The sequence below is a fragment of the Cariama cristata genome, unplaced genomic scaffold (genome assembly GCF_000690535.1).
Source record: "Cariama cristata isolate BGI_N322 unplaced genomic scaffold, ASM69053v1 scaffold21446, whole genome shotgun sequence".
NCBI lineage: Eukaryota > Metazoa > Chordata > Aves > Cariamiformes > Cariamidae > Cariama > Cariama cristata.
This window is the reverse complement of record NW_009623026.1, coordinates 1-15,788: the sequence shown is the minus strand read 5'-3', so window position 1 is coordinate 15,788 and position 15,788 is coordinate 1. Positions and strand designations below refer to the sequence as shown.

The 15,788-nt window shown below is 38.8% G+C and overlaps 1 protein-coding gene across 1 annotated transcript; it reads right to left on the bottom strand.

Moving 5' to 3' along the window:
- Window positions 1–1,043: 1,043 nt before the first annotated feature.
- Window positions 1,044–15,300, bottom strand: LOC104163543 (semaphorin-3E). The gene is made up of 5 exons (XM_009702582.1): window positions 15,251–15,300; window positions 11,933–12,099; window positions 6,000–6,067; window positions 4,352–4,491; window positions 1,044–1,747 (listed from the first exon to the last, which is right to left on the bottom strand). The coding sequence occupies exons 1-5, from the start codon at window positions 15,269–15,271 to the stop codon at window positions 1,295–1,297; spliced, it is 849 nt and encodes a 282-aa protein (XP_009700884.1). The 5' UTR covers window positions 15,272–15,300; the 3' UTR covers window positions 1,044–1,294.
- Between the last annotated feature and the right edge of the window lie 488 nt (window positions 15,301–15,788).

Genomic DNA, 15,788 nt, shown 5'->3' with positions numbered 1-15,788 from the left:
GCATTTTCTGCATCTAGTTTCTCATACTTAAAGATATTTTTTCTTTTTCTTTTTGTTTTTTGGTAAATCTTGAAAGACCTAGATTGTAAGTGACTTAGTTCTTTGATCTCCTTTCCTGGTATCACTCACAAGAGCAGCAAAGCAGCCCTTTTGACTAGAGATCCCATATCAGGAAAATATTTACCTGGAGCAGATCCTGAAATTATAGAAACACAGCTGCATAAAGCTGTTCTTGTTTTTAATCTACATCCTAACTTTTTATGACTGCATTTTACCCCAAAAGCACATTAACAACATAAAGCATTACTTACTTTAAATGCTGTCTTTCCAGTATAAATGACTTCCAACACTGCCTTCTAAACCTGTGGATTTAGCACATGAAGACTAGAAGAGTGTGCTGAAAACAAACTGGCTGTGGATCTGGGTAATACTTCTTTGTTACACACAGCTTTTCAGAAAATAGATGATATCAGTTTTTGCTGTTTGTTTGTTTGTTTATTTTTACCACAAGAGGGCTCTCCCTTAATTCGTCTCATTACTAAAGCAATGCCCATTAATAGAGAAGATAGACTCGTTTTCTATCTAAACCATCATTTCAACTTTTTATAAAGATAAGTTGAAGAATTTCATTCTGTTTGTGTTTTCAGCATGCATTTGACTTACATCAAGTTACTAGGGAATATTATTTAGCTGTGAGAGCACATTGTGCTTCATAAATGACTGATAAGACAAAAAATGATGGGACGTAAATAGGATTTCCCTTCATTATCTTTAGAAATAGCAGTACACTGTATTAACACAACTCCTTGTTCTCAGTGATAAACTCAGAGAGGCCACAATCAAAAGGAATGATCTGAAGATGTGCCACTTTCAGAAGCATGAGAAATTTGTGAAACAAAGAAAAAATATGTGTTATATTTTTTATCCATTTGTGAATGCTTAGCTATTTGAATTTGTTAAATATGCCATCATGTGCAACAATATACAGCGCAAGCACAGTCCACTCAGGAAACTGATTCAAGCACTCAGAGCCTGAAGATTGTCATGTCCTCCCTAACACAAAACTCTGATTGCATCGACCTACTTAGAATCAGATAGTTAAGAAGATTTTGCTTAAAATGCTTCTAAACAGTCATCATGAGTGTACATTATAACTTACAATAGCATTTTTGTTTTCAGTCCCAATACTTTATATATATAAACCTGTATCATTTACCAAAACCAAGACTGATTTCTCCCTCTTACTTAAGTCCAAATAAAATTTTGCCCAGAAACAGTGGATGGATTTTGTCCATCAAGAGTCAGCTATGTTCCTGGGCAACCGGTAATGCTCTGGCCTGATCCTTGCCTTCTTCTCCTGAGGATTGGCATATTTCCATTTGGATGGAGACATTTTCAGCTTTTTTCTCTTCTTATCTGTACACCAGACTTTTTCACAGTATTCTTCCACCCTCTGGAAGTTGCTGTAACCTATTAGTTGAAGAAATTCCTTGTACCATGGCTTTGATGCCTGAGGTATACTGCTCTGCATTGGGCATGGCATTTTGTGAGGTATATCCTCCTCATAGTCTTTACTGAACATTTCATCTATGCGTTCTTCCTCAACTATTTCCAGAGTGATCTTCCTGACAGTGTGAACAATGCTGTGTTCCACTGTCTGACAAAAATATGTCCCTGCATCCAGACGATGCAGCTTCAGGAATAAGAGGCCAAGGTCCATTTTGATTATTCTATCATCTGTCTTCACCTGAAAAATAAATTCATGCAGTTATAGAGCACGGGCCTTTACTATTGCATTAAATCAGTACAATTACTTCTGAATTGTACTTTCATGAATATAATATTAAATTTTGAGAGGAAGATTAGAGATCCATGATCCTTTAATTCACAGTTTTTAAGTAACAAAAATACTTAAGTAAAGAAGAGATTGAGCTGTGAAAGTAAAGCAGTCTAGACAATCTGGCAAACATGGAAGAACAGATAGTGGAGCAGATAGTTCCCTGTTTTCCCAGCATGGGTTAGTCACTTGTGGCTAAATCACAGACGGAAACAAGGTTGAAACATGCAAATAAACTACTGGATGGAAAACAAATGGGCATTTGCCAACTGACCTGCAATAAGTGTCCCTGTGAATTCTCTTGTATATTGACAAATGTTTTTGAGGCAACAGTCAGAGATATTTGTATATCTAACTGCAGGACCATTGCGATATTAAAGCCTCAGTTCTGAGTCTGGTGATTGAGTTCCCCCTACAGCTCTTGAGAGCTAGGTTATTAACTACAAGGTATTCACAGATGCTAGGAATCAGGGAGCACTGAGCTGTCTAATCCAGCCAGCAGAAGTGCCCAGGAGAATGGAATCCTCATCTTTCCATTTAACAGTAAGGTGCTGAATATTTAGCAGAAGAGAAGTGCTGGGTGATGAATGGATTGAGAGCAGTCCTGAAGAGAAGGACTTGGGGATGAAAAATTAGATGAGAGCCGGCCATGTGCACTTGCAGCCCAGAAAGCCAACCATATCCTGGGCTGCATCACAAGCAGTGTGACCAGCAGGTTGAGGGAGGGGATTCTACTCCACTCTGGTGAGACACCCCCCTGCAGTACTGCCTTCAGCTCTGGGGACTCCAACACAAGAAGGTCATGGACCTGTTGAAGAGTCCAGAGGAGGCCATGAAGATGATCTGAGGGCTGGAGCACCTCTCCTCTGAGGATGAGCTGAGAGAGTTGGAGTTGTTCAAGCTGGAGAAGAGAAGGCTCCGGGGAGACCTTAGAACAGCCTTCTAGTACCTAAAAGGGGCCTACAAGAAAGCTGGAGAGGGACTTTTTACAAGGGCATGTAGTGATAGGACAAAGGGTAATGGCTTTAAACTGGAAGAGAGAAGATTTAGGTTAGATATAAGGAAGAAATTCTTCACTGTGAGGGTGGTGTGGCACTGGCACAGGTTGCCCAGAGAAGCTGTGGATGTCCCATCCCTGGAAGTGTTCAAGGTCAGGCTGGATGGGGCTTTGAGCAAGCTAGTCTAGTGGAAGGTGTCCCTGCCCATGGCCAGGGGGTTGGAACTAGATGGTCTTTAAGGTCCCTTTCAACCCAAACCATTCAGTGATTCTATGATCCTGTTTCTGCTTTCCTAATGACTATATAATTATTCATGAAAAATTGAGTAACTTTAAGGGAGAAACATTAAAACAAATTCATCCTAGTAGTATAAAGAAATACTGGAAGGTTAGAGTCTGTTCAAATTTTCACTCCTGGTGTCCAGTATCTGAGCTACTGGGTCTAACAGGATGTATATATTATAAGGCATCCTCCAGACCTCACAGTTCACTACCTTCTGTGACAGAACTGATTGATCGCTCTGTTGTAAGAATGATTGTGCATAGCTAGGGATCTTCCACCAAAATAGATGACGAAATACCAAGTGTGAAAAACCATGCAGAGATTTGAGACTTGGTCAAAACAAAAATGTGCCTGATGTGGGGATGGCATTCATCTTGCTTAATTTTAGATATTTAAAGCAAAGTGTGGCATCCTTAGTTATTTTTGTATTCAGTGGTTTACTAGTCAGCTTTTTACATGACAAAATGAAGCTGTCTAGTTTAACACGAGGTGACACCACTGGCTGCAACACCACCTAGTCTGACTTCAAAGGCAGCCTACATTGACTAGCTCCTAGGTAGATCTCTTTGTTGTAAATGTCCACATTTTCTACCAGTTGAGTCTCACTCCAGAGATCTGCAGATGTCTATGGCTAAGCTGGGGTCTTACATTTGCAGCAGAGCCTAGCTGTTAGTCAGTAAGGCAACCGTCCTAATCCTTTCTTAGTCTGAGGCTTTTCTCCCTATGTCCTTCCACATACTGAATGGGGATAGCTACACTGATGTATATCGGAGAGGTTTTGAGGAATAAATAAAATAACGCTTATAAAGCACTTCCATAATACGGAAATATATGTAAAAGAGGCAGAGAATCCACCAATACCCATTTTCAGAAGGTTCTGTAATGTAATAGGTGAGGCAGTAAGAATGAAGAGATGTCAAGCTAGACTAACACTGGGAGTAATATGTACACATTTCACCTCTGCAATAACATACCAGGAGAAGTGGTGGATTCTCTTTTTTTTTGAGATCTTAAATCAAGTTTCACTACATTTCTCACATCTGCGTTCAAGATGCTGAATGCAAACAGCAGATGAAATTCTCAGATCTATTAATTCAAGACAGCAGATGAACATAATGGTTTTCCCTGACACCCATGTACATTTCTGCAACTGATGACAGGCCTTTCAGTGAAGATGTAATATTCCTAACAGCAGGCTCTTTTACTTAAAAAGTTAGTATATAAGAATATTTACTTCTTCCTTCTTAGTTTCATGTGCTCGCTGGACAAACCAGATTACTTTTGCTTGTAAGGTCCGAGGGGTGCACTCCAGAAGGGTGCTGTTGTACTCTATTCCATAAACAAGTCGCTCCTCAGTCTTCTCCAGAACTTCACCTGGAAGAAAGAGAAATGTTTTAAAAACATGTGTTACTACCAATACTTGTTACACTCCATATTCACCATATATTTACTTTTAAGAGTGAAGTTTAATTCAGACTCAACCTGATAGTGACTGAAAAGTAGTGTTTGGTGAAGGTCTGACCTGCTAAGTGAATTTTCCCTTCATCTCAGACTCCTACAGGAGATAAATGGACCAAATTATGCCGTGGTTCAGCTAAGACTGTACACAGAGAAACAGATACTAGCCTTTCACACTGCTAAGTTCTTGTGCCTAGTTCTTATGAATAGTTCATCTGTTTCATTTTCAGTCAGTGAAAGAGAAGGATTCAATACATGCTTAAATATAAGAAATAATTAGATATTTTTAGGGATAAAAATGAGAGCATATAGCCTTTTGCAAAATGAAATTCTTAAAAACTATAAATACCCTAACCAATGTTATACATATCCATGTTATACACATGTAAAAAGAATGTATAGTTTTGGCCCAAGGGTGCTAATAAAAACAAGGTGAATGAAATTAATCAAAGCTCAATTCTGCTTTTTCATCCAACAAAACATCTAGAGGAAGATAAGCTAGATGTTACACTAGAGGGGACCAACTACCTCATTAATGAAATCATCTTATTCCATAGTAGTGAGAAATATTCTTTAGACCAATCACTTTTATACCCTAAAAATTATAGGGTTTGGTATCATTGTGATTTCTCTGTTGTATTTCAAACTTACTGTATAATTACTATTTCATATTGGAATATATTTTTCCAAAATCTAATATAACCTCCAATGGACTTTAATTTTATTGAAGCTTTCTCTGGTAAGATATCTATCTAATATTTAATTTCTAAAATATGTGTTCTCTGGCTATCTATCTAAAACAACCTTTTATATTTGATTTTTTTCATCTATAAATGTATTGGGTGTTATCCTGCAAAATACTGAGGATGTCCAGGCAGCTGTTTTCTGTCTGGTTTGCCATTCCCAATATCAGTGTTTGAAATCATCACCTTCCAAAGTTTGGACAACAGCATTAGATACAGTACTTTATGTTTTTTTAGGACAAATCTGGATAATGATCATAAATACGCACTTGTGTTCTGACACGTCGTTGCCCATGTCTGTGCTATCGAGCTCCTTCAATTCTGGCTGGAAGTATTTAATCTTCATTTCAGGCTGGAGCCCTGTTGTTTCTTATCCCTGCCCCATCTTTCCACTTGCATTTCTGTTGGAAGCCCTCGAGATACATTAGCTACATCCCTAGCCTGAATGACAGGGCTGCAGGACTACATGAACTCTATGGGATGCACCTGACCTGCCACTGAAACAGAGTCATTCTTAGACCTGGATGACATGGGCTCATTCCCATGACTCCTGTAAGTTATTATAGGAATATGCCAATAAAAAACTCAGGTGAGATCATGGTCTGGCTTATACTCTTGGCAAAGTCTGTGCTCTCTGCTCCAGGCATTTGCTAGCAATTTGTAACTGTGTGAGTAGATTACCAATGAACTGCTGGCCAAAGCACTGCTGCGCTGCATTTCCGTGTCGAACATCTTGTCTGCGGAAACGTCTGGAAGGGAAAAAATGGAATTGTTTGAGATAACATGTTTAGCCTGCAGATTGTTGGGTTTATGCTGAAGTGGCATTCATTAAAAACATAAGGAGCTACATCTTGATTCCTAAAAATTTAGCATTATTGTGAGAAGTACTCATTTATGCATTGGTATTTTCTCTGTACTCAATCTATTGGGAATCACATATCTAAAAAAAAAAGAAACACACTTGTCTGGGAAAAAGGCACAACTACATGTCCAGTTTATATATAACTACACTGATGTAAATACTAAAACTAGATCCTCTGAACCAGCTGGGCTACATTCAGTGCTTGGAAGAGTCAAAGGAACCTTTAGTCATATTATTTTTTTCACTTGGGAATCTCAAAGTGCAGAGTAAATAATTTATTTAATAACATCTGTGTACCAGACAGCTGTTAAGCTCATTTTTCTCAACAGAGAAACAGACACATTCATGACTTGCCCATACCCAGAAAGTGAGCCAGTGGCAGAACTGTGGACAGAACCTGGGATCCCTGTCTGTGGCCTGGAAATAATGCCATTGCTTTTGAAAGAAAAATTGTTATGAGTTTCGGGCTTTGGGTTTTTTATATACATTTACAGAAAAACAATGAAAACCATGATTGTATGGTGCATTCCCAGAAGAACTGTGCTTTTATATGCCAATTTTTTTTTCTGAGTGTCCTGATAAATAAAATTAAGATTGTTTACTAGGGAAACAAAAGAGCCTGTTGGAATGTCATACCTTGCCAGATTTAGTATTTCCAACAACCTGAAATTTAGTTATACTAAGGATACCTTTCCTATGCTTGCATAGAGAGTAATTCTACACAGTATTACCAATGTCATTCATAACAGATTAACAGAAATATGCAATGCAGCAAATCTAACACAGCAGCTATGTGTACAGTATAAATCACATATGACAGAAACAGACAAAGCCAAGCAGTTTTGTTATTGTTTGTATTTACTGCTTAGATAATGCTTTTCTTCAGTGCTATATGAACACACAAGACAGAATTTTTATTTGGCACAAATTGAATTTACTGAAGCTGTGCAGATTTACAATATTTAAAGATCTTGCTGATGGATGATACTCATTGTATTGCTAAACTAGCAGTAGAGGATGAATACTGGCTGAGTTCTGTCACCTGTATGGACTTCTGATCCAGTGGACAGCTCTAACCTTAACCAATATTCTGAGTAGAACCAATGTTTTGCCATTGTTGTTTCAGGGGAATCTGCAAATTCAGTGGGGAGTCTGTTGGGACTTTTAGGCAGAAGCACTAGAAATACATGTATATTATTAAACAAAAATTGAGATTCTGAGATAGCAACAGGGCTTTATTATGCCCTGGGAGTTCTCATTGTAATGTATAGATGCTGCAGCCCTGTTTACTGACAGCTCTGCAAAGTGTCAGTGCTGAATAATCCTGCCACCAGCTTTGTATATCTGTGTATACAGATTTTCCAGAAGAGACATTCTTTTGCACAAATATACATAAATACTGCAGACATTAGCCTTGAAATAAACAAACAAGAAAACCCCGCTGCTGTCAGTCCCAGCAGCCCTATCTAGCAGGAACAGGACAGTTAGCAGGCACGTACTATCTACACTTCAGTTCCTGAAGGCCATTGTAGGGCTAAAAAAATCCTACTCCTGTAAGACAGGATCTTTCTCCAGTTGTTAGAGCTGTTCAAGAAAAAGACACGATTGTTTGATGGAATTTTACTACTGTGAGTGTAAAGACTGGGGAAGAAACATTTACCAATGCCTTCACTTGCTACTTTTTTGAAGAGAAGGAAAAAATGGGGAGAGGTGCTGAAGGAGCAGGAGACACTGGGAGATAAATTTATTTCACACGTACTGACATAATCCTGGTATTTGCTCTTTTTTCTTAGTAATAATTTAATTCAGAATTCCATGAATAATAGAGTACCAGACAATTTGTGAGATAAACTACTATAAGGAACAATTTTCGGTGACTAGCAAATGTACTGAATATATAGAAATGTCCTTTGCAATCTGTAACTTCTTGAATTTAGATTTCAGTCTGTAACTCTGTGCTTTCCAGTCATCATCATCTTCATCACCATCATGTTTCTTTATTATTTCCCAGGGACAGATGAGGCAAAGTCGAAGTCTCAGAAAAGGCATCTTGCAATTTGCATAAATAAATCATTAGACTGAGTTTGGGTTTGCCAAACCAAACGTTATAACAGAGGGACATTTGGGTGAGCACAGGGATTTAGCTGCAAGGCAAAAGTTTTTTTCCTTTTTTTTTTTTTTTGCCCCCCCCCCCCCCCCCCCCCCCCGCCCCCCCCCCCCCCGCCCCGCCCCTCCTCGCCCTACGGCCGCGCCCCCTGGCGGAAGGCTGCCGTCAGTGTAGCTCCGTCGCCTCCTCCAGCCTAGACACTCGATTGCGGGCAGGCCGCAAGGAGGGCCGGGAGGCTTCCAGATAAATTTGGGGAAAAAAACAAATCTGTTCGGAGCTCCTGTGCCAACCATGAGAGTCACAGAGCATGTTTGTGTGCTTGCTGGGGGACTGGGTGGTGAAGAAAGAGGCCAGAGATGGAGAGGAGACAGGAGAGCAACTTTCAACTTCTTAAAACTAGCTAAAGAATCACAGGTTACCAGACCTATCCAAGCTGAAAGACATTTTAAAATCACTCCAGCCCTTTTTCAGCCTAGACGGTGAGCTGCCACAGCAAAGAATCTCACTTGTACAGTTTAGTGCTTGTTCAGATAAAAATTGAACCTGCCTAAATCAGACTGCAGGGGTAATAGTGAGCTAAAGCATTTCTTTAGGTCCTGGACCTCTCTGCTTTCTCAAGCGCACTTCATGGAAGTTGAATGCAATATAATTTTCTTCTGGGATCTTAAGTATTTGCAGTATGCAGGAGTCATACACCTGTAACTACCATGACATTGTAGTGTGCTGCACTGCCAGCATCAAGATAGGGGGTTTTCAGCTCAGTTTTTATTTGTCCTTAATTAAACCCTATATCTAATTAATTATCCAGGCTATGGATGTACAAGGAATTATAATATAGGCTTTTACAGTTCAACAAATTAGTAGCAGCTGTCAAGCAGAGGGTTTTTTGCATTTCTCTCTGTATCCTGTATGTGCTTTAATTTACAATTTTTCTTTTTTGTGTTTCTCTAAGCACTTGTCATACCTTGGAGGTATTAGGATCTAAAATAGATAGCATTTGAATTGAAGTGGGGAGGGTACATTGTACATCCCTGCTTCGGTTGAACTCTTCAACAGTAGAACTGGAATTAGAAAGAGCTCTTAGCAATGCTCTTACTGCACTAGCAGGGCTGCTCTTACAAGTCAAAAGCCCACCTAAATGTACTGTATGAGGGACACATTTGAGCAGATAGAGATGGTATTAAAGCCAGCTCAAGGGTGCTGTAATGTAAGGCACAGGTCCATGAGTCTCAGCGAAGAGAGGGCTGCCAGTAACTGGAGAAAGAAATGCTCTCCAATGCCCCTTGCACTCACATTACTTGTACTGCCCTGTACAGCTTGAGCAGAAATCTGGAGCCCTAACACAAGGCCAGATAAAGATGTTTATGCTCTAGGATGTGGCATTAATTGTGTCTGGACCCCAAGGCAGCCATGGCTAAGTTATCACCTGCTCAGGGTCGCTTAGTATCAGAAAACTCCATGTTGTCTACTGCGACCTACCCTAGAGCAGTGCTGTCCACTTGGTACCCAGCGGAGGCAACTTAAAACAATTTTGTTACATATGTCCTAAGTAGCTCTCCCTGCCTTTCCATGTACCACACAGTGTAAGCTCGTAAGTTTAAAATGCTGTGAGCTTCAGCTATGATCTAAAGTGAGCAAAGAAAATGCCATCCATCCCTCACAATATTATTAGTTCTTGCTGGCTGTTCCCCAAACTCTTACAGGTAAAACAAGTTTTGCAGACTTCAAGAACATTCAATTGAGTGCAAATCCCTTCTCCACTGCTGCAGTGCTTATTGCAGTGATAAGAGCAATATTTTCTCGTTTTAGAGACTGACCTGCTAAATGTTGGGGAGGTAAAGCACAGGAAGGTGTCTGGGGTGCTGCCCATATCGCTCAGCCCTGGATAAATGCATGTGTCAGGAGACGTAAAGGCTGCTACTCTGGAAATTGTCTTAGGTGAGAAATATGCTAAAAATGTACAACAGAGTTCAGGACTGAGTGAGTTTCTCTTATCTTTTTTCAGACAATAAGTAGCCTGCAGAACAATGTAAATGTTGATACAGTGCTAGCAGGCTGCTGGGAAATTTTTTAAACCCCCTCCCCCCTTCCCCAAGTGACTTTTACGTCATTAGATAAATAACCTATATGCTTTATAATTACGATAATCCAATTTCTACTTATACTGTAAGAAATTAATCTCCCTGGCCCATTATATAGCTGCTCATCTTTCTTAATCTGGGGCCTGAAAATTTTAGCTAGACTCTTCTCACATTGAGCAGACAATCAGAGCCCACTTCCTCCCTTAGGTCTGCCTGCGAGAAGCATGAGGAGACTATGCAATCCTGCCTGTAAAAGTGGTGTAGATTTCCTACTTAACCTATGCCTTAGTGTAATAAGTCCAAGAGATTCTTAATTATGCTGAGTCATTGGCTGTATTTCCCGTATTTACTTTTTAAAATGCCTTACCCTAAAAGTCGTGTTGCCCAATGTAACATGACTGTGTTCATCATCTTTTAGAAAAATCTACAGAAATGTCTGTTGTGCCTGGGAATAGTCAGCAGTGCATTTGTCTGAGTGCATCCAGGTTCATGGAAAGATAACATGTGCAGGACAAAAATTAAATAAATAAAAAGCCCCACCTTCCCGGTTTTCCTTAAGAAACAATAATAAATTTGGGATGCTATGACTTGGTTTTGACTGAACTACCTCCACTGGTTTTCAAAACAGTCTCCAGAAGTTGCTCAATTCATTCTAATCCTTGCAGTCCATGTAAGTCTAATATATATAAGCATATATTTGCAGAAACAGTGATGGCAAAAAAGCCACAAAAAGGTTTTGAATATGTATATTGCCAAAATTTTGTTGACTAAGGCTGGACATTACTCTCTCTAGTGGCAATGTTGACTTAAAGTCTTGTGAAAAATTGTGGATTAAAATATGCATGTTCTAGATGCTTCATCAAGTGTCTGTGTAGCTGAATTGCAGAACCTGGGTTTGAGAGTGAAGGGAAGAGGACAGGTATATGGGAAATTACTGCACAAAGAAAAGAAGACCAAGAGCCATGAATAAGCGAATGGCGATAGAAAGAAGTGTCCCCAAGGGAAGAATTAAGTACTCAAATTAGGTTCATGCTTTGAAATGGCCTCTAGGGTAACTTGTCATTATAAATTCAATGAAGAAGGCCTAAGCCTAACCTTAGCTTTTGCACATACTCTGGTTTCCTTTTGGCTGGTGAAGGTATTTGACTATTAACACAGATTCTTCTTTGCTTTTTTTGGAAATTCTATTTTATATGTTATTGCAGTGTTATATATTTGCTGTATAATACTACCGAAATAGGTCTCTGATGTTGTAAAGAATCTTTCCTCTGCACACCAAAAGATGTATAAGGAAATTGAGGTTTATTTAAAACTTACTGCAAATAATTACTATGCGACTTTGCTTTATTCATAAAAATACTCCTAGTATGCCAGTTTATGCCATCCTATTAATTTGGTTCATTTGCAATCCCTTAAGATCGCGCTAATAAATTAGCAGCTAACATATCTTCTCACTGCTCAGTTATTTTTATGAGAGGGAGATAAGAAGTACTATGTGTTGCAGTAGGAACTATTTACCTAGGTATTTTGCAAAAAGAATATCATGGAAAGCGGCGGTTCTTACCTCTTTGCCTGCATTCCTGTGGGATAGTATCGGGAGCAGGAGATCCCATCCCAAGCGCAGTACGGATCTCGAGCGAGGCAGCAGTCAGCACAGGCGGTGCCATACAGGTCACACTGGTGGAACTTCACTTGCGCTATGACTGACTCAGATCCGACGTACAGCTGTTGCTGGGAAAAACACACCACATATGATTAAATTACTAGAATTTCGATTAAAACTTCTGTTACCACTGGAGTTATTTAAAAATGTTAGCTTTATCATTGCTTGCCAGTTGTGCATCCAGCCTGTGCCCTGAGGGAGGCAGAGTTACTCTGTAGGAAAATATCTGCTTACAGACTAAACTCCTGGATGAGGATGGAGGAGCAGAAAGAGAGTAAAATGAACAAGTTTATTTTGGCATTTCCTCGCTTCTGAAGTTACAGCTTTGTAAGTTTTGTGTTTGAACAGGCAGGGGTTTAAGTTTCTTTTTCTTCCTCAAGATAGTTTATAATGCCTCCCTCTTTACACTTCTCTGTCTCCTAACCAATCTGCAAAAAACTTGACATGAAAGACTTTAAACAAAGAAGTTCAAATTTGCAAAAGTTACAAGCAACCTCGATCTTAAAGTGGGAGTTATCAAGTAAATTTAACTCTTGATGCATCTGCTTACAATATGGTCATATATACACTTGCACAGTAGTAGTATGATTTGTATAATCCCTCAGTGCACAGGATATAGATGGATTTTTTTTTTTTTCCTGGTGCTGTGCAATCTTTCCTTACAAATTAACTGGTCACAGTCTGCTTCTTTAATATTTATTTGTAGGGTTTGGGGTTTTTTTTTAGCATTAGTGCTAAGATTCGTGGAATCTGAGTTCACATAAATGTCCTTTTGAAATCAAATGAAAGATGATCAATCTAATTCTTGAGATGCTAGCATAATAAAATCAGAAGATAATAGCTTGAATTTATAGGGATTTGAGAAAAAGTCTTCTTGCTGTTGAATGTAAATCATCTAAACACAGAAATATGCAGTGTGCATTGCAAGAGGAACTGCTTGTGCACAGCTCACGTCCACGGTTTTACCAGTGAGAAAGAGGTTTCCTAATGAACACTAAAGCTGTGCTTATCCTAATGGCCAAACTTAGTCCATAGTTCCCACTCTTAGACCAAATTTTCAAAATCTGATATTTTAAAATTAATTAAAGCTGGAAAATGCTGGTAGCTCATTTAGTGTGGCTTACCTATCAGAAAACATGAAATTTAATTCACATAGTTCATTCTTAGCCCCAATTACACCTCCTGTATCTGTTTAGATCACAGAAATTTAACTTTTAGAAATGCCAGGGGAGGAGACTAGGAAAGGCTGGTAACAGCAATGCTTGAAGACTTTTTCAGCTGAGATAAGCCAGATGATAGTAGCAGGAACTCGATCTGCAAGTGGAGTGAAGAAGAAACCTAGGATCCTAGTTTGAGGGGAATTCTTTCTTGGCAAAGGCTGCAGTGTGGTTGTCCCAGAAGACATGAACAACACTTTCATTAAGACATATGAGATGGGGATTTTCTCTTTCATCTTTTAACAGGAGTAAAGACTACTCTGAATCTTGGTTCATCAGAGGAAGGCAAAAAGCATTCAATATCTAGCCACTGGAACATCAAAGAAGAACATTCTTTCCCAGCCTCTGCAGATAACTAGCTCAGCCCTGAAATATGATATTTTATTGTACCACTGACTTAGTGAAGACTGGTTAGTGTTATAAGGACATGGAGACAAGGCTAGCAATGAGGTCTCCATAGGCTCACTAACTCCAAGTTCAAAAGAGACTAGCCAAAATGCTCGAGTTACATAACTTTTTTCACATAAACTCAACTAAGTTACACTTCTGCTCATTTTAAAGACAAAATTACTTGGTGCCAACTCCATCCGTAACATGTGTTCTAACATTTAATTATCCTCAGTATCAGAAAACTGTACCCAATTTCAAGATTAAGTTTATCTACTTTCAACAAGCTGAGCTTGGTTATTTAATCTGTTGTTGCTTTGCCATCAATGTTTAAGAACCCCTTTACACATACACTAGGAAGTAACTTCGTTTGGTAAAATTTTATATCTGACTTTCCTGTTCTCTCTCAATCTTTTCTTTGACATCTTGAAAAAGTTAAGCTACTGTTACTTCTCACAAGAAGGTTTATTCTTCAACCACTGGATTACTTTAGTGGCTTTTTTACAATTCTCTCCAGATCTTCCAGATACTTCTTGAATTTAGTATAGTTAGAAGCCCTCTTGGGAGCTGGATGTAATGGAGGAGGACTACTTCATTTTTTATACAGTATCTCCCTTTTACTCTTCCAACACAACCCTTTTACCATGACATTTCACTGAGAGCTAAAGGCAAGGCAAATATCTGAAACGATACGGAAGTCTTTCTCCAAACAATCACATAGGTACAGTGTTAGACAATCTAGTCTCCAGAACTGCTTTCAGAGTCCATGGAAAAAAAAATAGATTGATCCAGGAAATAATTCAGAATACTTACACCTAAGATCCTCCTCTGAATCACTATCAGAGGAGTTTGTCTTTCTGCGTTACCTACAGAAAGAATGCAAGTTGACTAGACATCAAGACTAAAATGATCTTTTGGAGCACACTCACACCTCCTATTAATGCAATTTTCATTCTTTGTTACTTGTGTTTCACTATGTTTACGTGCAGCTATACTGTGCCAGATGTTTAGATCTATTAAAATACAACTATCCAGGGATGTTTATAATGGCTTCATCCTGAGATGATATGATGATAAAGTATGGATGAGAACCTGCCTACAAGAGTAATAAATTGGATGTTTATATTAGCAGAAACTAGCAGAAACCCAAAAGGGAGTCAGATCCAAACAGCCTGCCTTTCATGGGCAACTGAATACGTAGGAGATCCAGCAAGGCTCTTTTTGCACTGATATCCCCATGAGGCTGAAGTCTGTCTATATTTACCAGCAAGAAACTTTTCTGTGAGTTGCCATATCCACCAAGCTAATCCCTACTGTGATTACTATGCCAGTAACTCATGAAACACATTGTTTTTCAATTGCTTTGATATGCATGATAGTGTGAACTAAGGAGATTTAACATTAGAATTTAAAAACTTAAATGCTTCATAAAGGAATAGAGCATTTTCTCTATTGTAAATAATACAAAAAGATTACATGTATCAGACCATATCTGATTATAGATGATGTACATCCATTTGTCTATCTATCTGTGTATCTATCTATCTCTATACAGTTTACAGCTTCATTACATTTGAGTCAAAATTTTCGTATGTCAAACTTGGTAAATACTTACCCTTTTTGAAGAGATTTCCATAGAAATTATAGGAACTGGCACCTAGAAAACAGGAAATATTTCCTTGCTTAGAAAAAAGAATATCTTTTTGCTATGACAATGTTAGGTAAAATAGTGTTAATTATTATATTCAGCTTTGCTAGATACTTTGACATTCTGAACTTTGAAGTTCTGATACTACAGAAAGATGTGAGGAAATTGTGACTTTCAGTGTTGCTTTAAAGGAGTTTATTTGAAAACAACCAGCCAACACTTAATTCAGGATTATCAGAGCCACAGGAACACTACCATTTCCCTGTCAAACATGACACTAGCTCTTGCCACCATTGAATCTCTTTTGTCCTACTTGAGAGTGATAAGTGGAGTGTTCTTTATAACAAAACATTAATTGAAGATAAGATGAAAATAGCAGGCATTCCTTCTTTTGCCATTGTCCTCTTTGCCCTCTGTTCAGATTTCCTGGAGCAATGGCAAGACATAGCCCCTAATAGGTCTCTTGAAAACCAGCTTTATCAAGAGGGGCAATTTCTGTGATTCC